The sequence below is a fragment of the Culex pipiens genome, chromosome 1, assembly GCF_016801865.2.
Source record: "Culex pipiens pallens isolate TS chromosome 1, TS_CPP_V2, whole genome shotgun sequence".
Lineage (NCBI taxonomy): Eukaryota > Metazoa > Arthropoda > Insecta > Diptera > Culicidae > Culex > Culex pipiens.
Window position 1 is genome coordinate 127,356,795 of NC_068937.1, and position 10,846 is coordinate 127,367,640.

Here is a 10,846-nt window from a genome sequence, read left to right on the forward strand (position 1 = left end):
CTAAGAGCTGAGGAAAATTTCTACACTTTTGATTTTATGACTTTGTTGATCAGACTGTTGGTTGCTGAGATACCACCTCTTAAAGTGAAAATTTGTGAAAAAAGGTTTTTCTCAGTGTCATATCATTAGCTCTCATTTTTCATCTCGAGGTATCTCGAAAACTATTGGATTGATTAACAACATTCAAAATGAAACTTTTGTGAAATTTTTGCTCTATTCAATACAAATAACTTCAAAATAAAAAAAATCAAGCCTGACATTTGAAAATGTCTAAAATAAGTGTTTTTAGCCGTTTAAAAAGATTATTCTTGACTGGATTATTCTTATTGAAAAGAGCAGAAATTTCACTAAACTTTGTTGAATTTCAAGCCAATAGTTTCCGAGATATCACGAGTTGAAAAATCAGTGTTAAAATTTCTCAGATTAACGGAAACATTTTTTTCTTTTTTTCATAAAGTATTTTAAAAATTGCTAAAAATCGAAAAATGTACTTTAAAAATGTGAACATGTGCAAATGTTAAAAATGAAACTCTTGTGAAATGTTGGCTTGTCATTACAAATAATTTTAAAAGTGAAAAAATCAAGCCCAACATTCAAAAAAGTCTAAAATAAGTGATTATTCTTGAATCTTAAAATTTTAATTTCAGATTAAATTTTCAAAATGTCATATCTGCAAAGGAAACTCATGACGGATAGGTTGTTTTGAAAATTTAATCTAGAATTTCAGAGTTTTTTTTTTAAAAGTACCTATAAACTATTGTCTTTCATATGTTTATAGGACCTATTCAAAAAAAGAACTCTAGAATCATTCTTATCAGTGTTGCAATCAACAACATCAATTTGGCGCCAGCAGCAATTTGGCGCCCCTCCCAAATTTACTAGCATTTTGATAAATTGATATTGATTTCCAATGATTGCTTCAATGAGTTTAGATTTTATAATTGCAATTGGAGACCTAAATATGATGGTTAAAATCAGACACACAGTTTTTTATGTTTAATTTTTCAAATTAGTATGAGATACGTTGAATTGAAAATTTATTGTAGGAATTAAGTTGGCTGAATATTTTCTCAGATTTCATAAAATCGATAATGATAGCAGGGTTTTGTTTTTATAAATTTATTTTTCAGATAAATGCACAGAACTTAATGCTCAATCATGATAAATTTTGCTTAACTTGTTAGCTAATTTGATATGTTCTAAGCTTACATAATTTCATCTAATCTAGTATTAATTTGATTGTATAAGCAAAGAACATTCCCGGATTCGTAAAATGTTTAGTTGATTTGGCATTGGATTTCATTTCGGTGTAATTAGAAAAAAAATAAAATTTAAAAAAATACGAGTATAATTTTTCTATATGGAGCGGCAGAATAAAATTTCGTCAAATCAATTAAAGATCATTAAAAATCCAGCGCAATTTCTTGATAAAACTTATTTTACTGACAATATATTTCTTAAAAAATATGAAGATAAGAAATTTATACTCATTTTCAATGTTTTGCATTGATTTTGTTTTCGTCCGTAGTTTTTTGATTTATTTTTAATTCGTAAAATTCAAATCCATATTCTAGAAAATTATTATTTTTGTACAAAGATATATGAATATTTTCAAATTAAACCTGACAAAATATTATTTGTTTCTTTTTAACTGAAAAATGCGAATTGCGAAATTCATTTTTCAGAAAATAGTTTTAGTAGTTTCTCATTACCAGAGCTTTTAGGAGCTTTTAAAAAGTAAATGTGTAAATTTAGCCGAAATAACACTTGAACAGCTCTAAGCCTAAATCGATAAGTTGTTCTGACGAGAGTATAGCAATTTTTCAACACCGGTTAAGCTAAAACTACAAAAAGTGATGTTTAGAACAGTTTGTGTGCTCTGAAATACATTTGTTTCTTGAAAAATAATGTTGGTCTTATTGGCGAAAACTGCTGTTTCCTATTTCAAAACTCTCTTTTTTTCTTTTTTGGAAATCTCATCGTGGACAATTTCCATATAAATAAAATCTTTTTTGTAAGGAGCGTGGACAATCGCCAATTGTAGTCGCTTAGAGCTGATAGTTTGATATTTTTAATAACCCTGATTCTTATTAAAAATGAGCGAAAATTTCACAAAAGTTTCTTCAAACCAATAGTTTCCGCGATCTCTGGCGGTGCCAGGCTCTGACAGAAGGAGGGGCACTCGAATGAGATTTTTTTATAACGGTGTTTGGGAATGACCCCTTGTCAAATCTGTAATTCTGTAATTTCGGAATACATTCGTCCGGCTTCAGCTGAGGATTCATGCTGTCCCATGTTGCATGTTCGAGTGTAGACCTACGGAAAACCTTGCCGCGAGGAGAGGTGAGTGAACCTGTACACGAGCCACCTACGACATAATTCCTCGGGCGGCCCAGGTCAACTCGAAGTTACCCCAGGCACCCCCAGTGCAGGACACATTGGGGGTAGAAAGCGGATAGAATTTTCAGTGAATACAATAATTATGACAATATAGGTTCATATAATCCTTATTTCTTGATCTTACCTTTTGACACTATCAAACCTAGCAATATTACTATTGCATCATACCATTCCCTTTTGATAGTGTCAACTTCAAACCTTCATACATTGTGCAATTAACACATAATTTCCGCTATATTCTTCATGCGGAATCGTCGTCTACTTTCTTCGCCTTATTATCACTAAACCACGGCGCGATATTGTTCACACATTTTTTTTTTTTTTTTTAGCTTTAACGACCGATTGTTATTCACGCACTTATAAAAATACTTGTTCTGTTTCGCGGCTTTGTTAAAAATACACGTGTGTTGGCTTATACAATGACTTTTTTGGTCATCGTATGCTCGCAAGGTACATGAAAGAGAAAAAGAGAAAAAATGGGATAAGTACAATGTAAAATAAAATCGAACATTGAATAACATACTAACACAGATAGAAAGAATAAAGAAACCTTATTTATTGCAACTAGACAGAACTACCAACTTGTAACGGAAGTTTACAAGAAAACAACTGAAGTTGTGAAATATGGGACAAAACAAACAAACTTGAATAGTTATCATATACATATATTAAAATTGATTGAACGTACCTTTAATCATATAAACAGTTATGCCCAAATTTCTTACCAAATTATTTTCAGCAGTTATATTTCTACAATAATGTATTGCAATTCCAAGTTAGAATAATTGAGTAGTTAAAGTTTATGGGGTAAGAGACAAGTTATAGCAATAGAAAAATAAATAGATGGATAGATTTTACTGAATTTTATATTAAAAGAATAGGAAAAATTTAGCTTGTATTTGAAAATAGCCGATGCACCAAGAGCAAACATACAGCATGTCACGTTCACACCGTATGGAGTAAATGTGATAAACTATAAGTCCACATTCGGGGCACCACCTTTTCCAAAATACAGGAAATGATAGAAGGAAGACCCCATTCTGTATAGTGGAAGATTTCTGCAACACCTTGGACATTTTGTCTGAAATAAGAGAGAAAGACAAATATTAAATTGTGGTATTATCACTAAATCCTATCATCCTTTCACCCTCCAAGACATGGTCTATCCTTCGTGCCTTCGTGTCTTGGGTGATGGCGAATTCTACCTTCTTCAATGATCTTCGGACCACCTCCAATTAGAATTCACAACAGGACCTCCCTCGGCTCCAGTTTACAACATGACAGCGACGAGAACACAGCCGAATGGGAGTTGACAGTATCAAATGCATGCTATACCCTTTGCTTTGCTGGATACTTACTAATAGCAAAGGGCGAGAGTCCTGCGACACTCAGCAATCATGAATACTGCCCATTTGCCACAGAATGACCCCTTGTCAAATCTAGAACAAATTTCTGCCGAAGAAGGGGCACGTGCAAAGTATTTAAAAAATTGCAAAAAATAAATATTTCTCGAAAAAAATGGCGTAAGAATACCTTTAACTTGAAAACGGTGTACTTTATAACTAAAATAAAGTCATCTTGTAGTGCAACTTGAAATTTGTATCTAAAAATGATTTTAGAAATAAGTAGTCACCATAAATCAAGCAGAGAAAAAAAAAACCAACGACGATATCCCGAGAGTTCCACTACTCACCGCCAGATGACAGCATCGTCAGGCTTTCGGACAAAAAGAAACGCGATCACCACGTTACTCTTCAAAAAATCGTTATCTATTGTCTCACTCTAGATCCGTTCACGGTTGCAACGAGTTCTCGACCCAGTCTATGTACTTGGCCACCTTAGTGTACACCCCGGGCCATCCCTCCTGTCCGCAAGGAGTCGGCCCAAAGGACACCAGCCCGGCGAGGTACCAAAACTGCACGTTTCCGCTCGTCGCAACACCCATCAACGGTCCGCCAGAATCGCCCTGGCACGAGTCCTTGCCGGAAATTCCCCCAGCGCACAGCTGACCATCGAGCAGGGTGACACTCTCCTTCTGGTACACCTGGTTACACCGCGCCAGATCAACCCCGTCCACGCCGACCTTCTGCTTCACCGCACTGTACCGAGCGGTGGCCGTACGACCCCAACCGGCGACCTGCAGCTTCAGCCCGACGATACTCTTCTCGCGCAAATCCGCCGACCGGGGCAGACAGATCGGTTTGATAAAGTCCGAGTAGGACACGCGGCTGGCCAGCCTGAGCAGCGCGATGTCGTTGTACTGTTCCGTCGACTGGGGGTTGTACTGGGGGTGGGGCAGCTTGTTCTCGATCACCACGTCGATCGGATCCGGCGAGCAGTCCGCGTCCACTCCGAGACCCTCGCAGTCCTGCTCCGTCGAGGTGTCCCACTCACCGAGGCGAACTTCGACCCTACGGCGGGAGATGAAAGGGGGGTTATTGGGTGAGACCACGCGATCGCGATCGCTACTTACAGATTCCAGGTGGTGGGAATGTCCCTTCCGTTGACACAGTGCGACGCGGTCAGCACGTAACGGTCGTTGATGAGCACACCACCGCAGTGGAAACCAAACAGGTCGTTGGCTATGCGAAGGTGGGGGAAAACCCGTTAATTGAAAATCCCAACTCGCGATCACCTAGTGTGTTTACATACGTTTTGCATACTTGAGCAGTGCCAACCACGGGAACTCGTCGATCTTCGTGTTGGTCCCTCCGATGATACGATCGCTGGTTTGGATGCCGCAGACTCCGACCGCCGGCAACAGAGATGCCCCAACCCGGATCGGGGTCTCCAGCGGATCGCTACAGCAGACCAGCGGGTGATTCTCCGTCCGAGACCACCCACACTGACTACGGCTCAGGAAGGCTCGATCTTCCTGCTCCAACGGCTTCTTCTTGATCAACGCGAACAAACTGTTGCACGATCGCAGCAGAATACACCGACCAGGCTTCCCGTCCGGAGCATTGCAAACCTCTTCTGTGAATCACAACGCAACAACAAGATCGCGTACGCGATCATCAGAACGCTTCCGATTATATAATTAACCCCCCGAAATAACCGGTTTGCAGGTCGCTGCATTGACCTCCAAGACGATCCCCGCGGGGATACTTACGACCCTGTACGACGACCGCCAAGATCACACCCAGCAGCCCTAAACTCGTCCACAAACTCCCACGACTCGACGTCATTGTTTTTTTCCAGCTAGCAAGTACTACAGCAGAGTCCGCCCGTACTAATCTTCCGTTTGACTCCGCGAACTCGACTCAACTGAACCTCACAGAACAACGTCGAGAGACAATGATGATCGATCGCGACGACGACAACAACGGCGAAACGCACACCACGCCGCGCGGGATTCCCAAAGTTCTGTGGAACACCTCAACGACGACGAACGCGATGACTGTGTGCAGCAGGCTCAAGTTGTCTTATCAGCAACAGGTTGGGGCGGCGATCGCGATCGAAGCAACCTGACCGCGGGAGCCGCTCCGAACGTTCTGGTGGTGGTTGTGACCATTCTCGCAGCATGCTGAGATTTCAGCCGAGAAGTCGCGGCTTGCTTGATGATCTACTATAGGTTGGTTTTATTTGTTTTAGCTGCCGCCGTGGTTTGTCATGACAAGTTTACCGGTTCTTTTGCTGTGTGTTATTCGTTTATATTGATGTTTTTTTTTGTTGTCCGGCAAGTTTGTGGTACATTAATTCGCGAATAACCGGTTTTCGGACGATTGTTTGTTATCTTTGTAGATTCGATCCGGTGTATCAGGAACAGAGGTAGATTTCTTTTTTTGTTCTATTTGCATATTTGTTTTTTGAAGTCGAGATTGAATGAATATTTCTAGAGTTAGTTTCAGAAACGGCTTATGAGCTCACTATAAGATGAAAACTTATCTAACTTTGACAAAGTTGTTGAAAATGGGCTGACTTCGACTCTTATCCGGGTCCATGTACAAAGCTAGTTTTTTGTCTGGATTTCTAGACTAGACATTGAAGTTTTAAAATTTGAATCCATTTTTAAGAGTCGAAAAAACTAAGAGCAAGTTTGACCAATGAAAAGCATCAAGATTTTTTGACGGACTAGCTGCAGTAGGCCAAAACGCTTTTGTGAATAAAATGAGCTTTTGAATTAAACTATTATTTTCATTTTAAAAAAATCGACCATTCGTCATTTTGTTCAACCTTTTGAATTTTATACCTTCTATCCAATCGACCATTCGAGCTTGTTTTTCGACTTTCTGTTACACATTCCCCTTTAAAAGAAAATTGTGATATTTTGTTTTATAAATATTTTGTTATTATCAGTGTTGCAAGAGCAATCTCTTTCTATCACTTCTCCTCTTTTCCTCGACCACGCGTTTTCACCGCTGAGTCTTTAGTTCTCTCAGAAAAACGCAGTGAAAGATCGCGAGAGGGCGAAATTGGTTTAAAAGCATTTTTTGTGGTTAAACACTATACAGGGGTAAATACAGCCGAGCCGATAAAAAGTCAGTAATATTTGGGGCATGAGTTTCCAGGCATGATAATTGTAGTCGCTGAGAACTGACAGTTTGATACTTTAACAACCCTGGATGGTATACACTAACCCTGCGAGCCAAATTTCGTTTTCTTTAATTGGCTGTGGGCTAGATAACTTTTATTTTTATTTTAAAATATTAATGATGATTCTGAGACAAGTTTTGAAAGTAGCCCTTAAACATTTTTTTTTTTAAACCCTTTCAAATTTATCTAATTTCAACATTAAAATAAACAAAATTGAAGTCAATCTTGCAGGCATGCAGCAAAAAAAAAATATGAAATTGAACTCTATTAAGAAAATTTATTTAAAAAAAATCAAATTAAATTTTAATTCTTTGACAACATTTCCCAACGTTAATTTGGTAATAGATAATGGGAAATTCTCGAATAAATACCAAAAATATTTTCTTCGATCACAGACCCAAAAAAGACAAGAAACAAAAGGAATAAAAAAAATGTTCATAATCTCTTAAGAAGGTATTAGACTTTGACAGAAAAACAAACAAACTCGCACTTTTTCGTGCTTGACAGCAAAAAAAACTCGCAGTTTTTTGCGGCAAACTCGAGAACAATGCAAAATGTCTGCAGGCTGGCATGATATGATCATTTGCCGATATAAACCACTTAAAAGGATGAACAAATTTTCACAATTGCGTTGGGGGTCCACCCGCGTGTGTTTTATTCTACCATTTGATTTTGGTAGAGCTGTCCTCCCGGCTTTCTAATGTGGGTGTAGTAATGGAGGAATAATCGCAAAGAAATCATTTTCGCTGGCGAGCTTTCTTCACCCGCGAAAGAGAGTGGAAACGAATTACACAGAAGAAAATCAATCAGTAGAAGATTTTTTTTGTGATTGTCATTGTTAGCACCATCAATTAATTTCATTTTTTTTTATTTAAAATTTTAATGAAAAATGGCTTGGAAAATGCATTACACAGCAGAACAGTCAGTTTGATTTAGCTTTAAAAAAATCTATGTTTTAATGGAGCAATTTCAGTTCAAATCAGGAATTTTTCTTGTACATACTTATGTACCCGACCTTCTCCGATTTCAATGAAAAAAGTGACATTTGAGAAGGGCGTAAGTTATTTAAATATGTTTGTATTTTGTAATTTAAAAATAACTGTAACTCAAAGCCGTTGCATCGTATCAAAAAGTGGTCAAAGACTTGTAGGAAAATGGACGGGCTTTCTGAAAAAAGTACACTGAAAGAAAAATACACGCCACTTCTATGAGATTTTTAAATTTTTATGTTTAAAAGTAAAATTTAAAGGTGATGTCACGATTTTTTTCGTTCTAAATTTTTGAGGAAATAGCCTAAGATGTTACAAAAAGACTACCGAAAAATGCAGGATGGTATGTCTCTCCTAAAAAAATAAAAAAATCATTTACTAAAACTGTTTTTTGAAAAGTGGTCTAAACGTCAATTTTTTTTAAAACCGATAGTGGAAATCGATTTCCCAGACAATTTTAGATAAAAGTCTCCATATTGACCATTGTCTTAAGTCCAATCCTTGTTAAGATACAGTGGTTTTAAAAATAAAAATGTTGAAAAAATAGGTTTTTTGGTGGTTTTTGACAATTTCTATATGACAGAGTTGATTTTTCAGTCTCGAAAATATTTTTACCGGGAAGCTCGACAAAAACTTTGAAAAATATATGCAACAGCCTGATATCACATATGAAAATAGCTTTTTTTGCAATATGATACTTTGATATAATGCAATTTTGATTTTTATTTAAATAATGTAATTTTATATTTACAACTTTGATTCTATAAGCTTTATGGTAATATTAATTCAAAGTGTTTATTATTAAAGAAAACCGACAGGGAATTGAACCTTGCTCTTTCTCTTGGGACATTACGCTTATGAGCCGGAAGAATATTTTAGCCTCTCTTCAATGATAACATTAAAAAATTCTAAAGTAGAATTTTTATTAACATGTTGTATGTAGAAAAGTCATACTATGATGCTACGTAACATCAACTAGAATCCGCCCACTTTTTAAAATGTTTGAAACATTCCCTCCCCCTTAAATGGTGTCGTCATTAAAAAAACAAGGCCAAATTATTGACGACCTCTACCATTTTTCTTTTTCTGCTATTTAATTGTTTAATCTACCAATTGATGCATTCTGATATTAAATGGTGAAAGTTTGGTTCAAAATTGCTCCCAGAACCAGATTTAAAAAAAAGGACGTGATATAAAATGACTGAAACCATTTTCTCAACTTAATGGAATAATTAAATAGTTTATACTGTTTTTATATGAGTTTTTGTGTGTGTTTAAACACCATCACTTGCATAGCATTTGACAAAATCTTCCACTAACCTGCGTGCACTCAAACCGCGCCCCGCTGATCCGAAATTCCCTTCAGCGAGTTCGAGATCTTGATCGACTTGTAATCGCTGCGCAGCTGGATAAAGTTCATCACCACCGACTTGTCCAGGTAGTTGAGCGTATCGCCGCCGCAAACCTCCTGCAGATTCTCCACCTTGACCAGCAGCAGATTGCAGAGGGCGTGCAGCACGTCAAACAGCTGCGTCACCAGCGGCGCCTGCAACGGGCGGGCACTCTTCCGGTACTCGTTGACGTCGCAGATGGCGCACATCGCCCCGGCGGTGCTGTACTGGAACTGCTGCAGATGTTCGTAGATGACGCGGTGGTAGCGCACGCCAAATTCCGTCATGACCGCGGACAGGTTTTCGCCGTCGATGGTCCGCTGGATGAGCGTGATGAGCGGGTTGATGTACTGGACGACGGAGAGACAGGCGCTGGAGGCGACCGTGTCGACGTCCGAATCGGGCTTGAAGTCGGTCTTTTTCTGCTCGTTTTGGAGGAAGGTTTTGACCCAGCCAAAGATGGCGTTAAGCGTACGTTCCAGCCCCGTTTCGATTTTGTTCTCGATCGTCTCCAGGTAGAAACGCTTCTTCTGCATGCAATCCGTGTACTGGGCGGTTGAGACGACGTTCGGGATTACGCTCGCGTTGTACGTCTTCTCAAGCAGGTGCACGATCGTGTTGCACTTTTGGGCAACGTCGAAGAAATAGATTTGGGGCATGCTCTTGCACTCGGCGATCGGAATTGCTTGCAGGCCGAGGTCGAGCGCGTAGTCAACGTGCTCGTGGAGTAGGAATCTCAGCAGGATGTCTGCGACTTTAAGGATGTTCTTGGGCAGGTCAGCTTCCCGCGAAAGAAGACAGCAGCGTTCAAATGCGCACGACGACTGCTGCAGCAGGTTGATGGCGAGTTCTTCTGACAGGAACGTCTCCCCTCCGTAGTCTTCAATTTGGGCAATGTTAATGTTTGCACGCGTCCCAATCAACGCTTGCATGTCACGCCGCAACTCCTGGAACCGCTCGACCTGCTTCTTTTGGTGGTTTTTATTCTCGTAAAATTTGCGCAACTCCAGCTGGCATTTCGACTCCAAACAACGACCTTCGATTTCGATATAAGACGCAAGATGCATCGAGAAGATGTTTGCGGTCAGCTTCTGCAACAAATCATCGTCCGATTCCTTCATAAACTCTTGCAACTCCGTGGACAGCTTCAATGTGCGCGAGTACAACTCGTACAGCGTCTTCAAGTACTTGTTCTCGTCCTTTTTATCGTCCAACTTAGTCTGAACAAACTGATTAATCTTCAACTGGTAAATGTTTAAAATAAACTTGCTCATTACTTGATCGGGCGCGTTAAACACCTGCTGGATGATTTTATAGTTCTTGTGACAAAGCGGAACAATCCCGTCGAAAACATCCCGTCCACCGTAAGTAACCGCCTGGCTCTGCTCAATGTAAACATCAATCACCTGCGAATACCCCTTAAACTGCGACAGAATCGTCGAAATTTCCTTCATCCGGTCAATCTTCTCCATCTTCTGCGCCGTGGCAAACTCCTCAATCAGTGCCATCTCGATTTCGTCGTACTTTCCC

General features: G+C 39.2%; 2 protein-coding genes across 2 annotated transcripts; both read right to left on the minus strand.

The window, feature by feature from the left end:
- Positions 1–4,147: 4,147 nt before the first annotated feature.
- LOC120428713 (serine protease easter) lies at positions 4,148–5,887 on the minus strand. The gene is made up of 4 exons (XM_039593785.2): positions 5,513–5,887; positions 5,053–5,376; positions 4,874–4,982; positions 4,148–4,811 (listed from the first exon to the last, which is right to left on the minus strand). Exons 1-4 carry the CDS (start codon positions 5,586–5,588, stop codon positions 4,193–4,195), a joined length of 1,128 nt encoding a protein of 375 aa, XP_039449719.1. The 5' UTR covers positions 5,589–5,887; the 3' UTR covers positions 4,148–4,192.
- A 3,311-nt stretch (positions 5,888–9,198) lies between these two features.
- On the minus strand, positions 9,199–10,840 carry LOC120428710 (exocyst complex component 5). Its single transcript, XM_052706641.1, has one exon. It carries the CDS (start codon positions 10,822–10,824, stop codon positions 9,256–9,258), a length of 1,569 nt encoding a protein of 522 aa, XP_052562601.1. The 5' UTR covers positions 10,825–10,840; the 3' UTR covers positions 9,199–9,255.
- Positions 10,841–10,846: the final 6 nt, after the last annotated feature.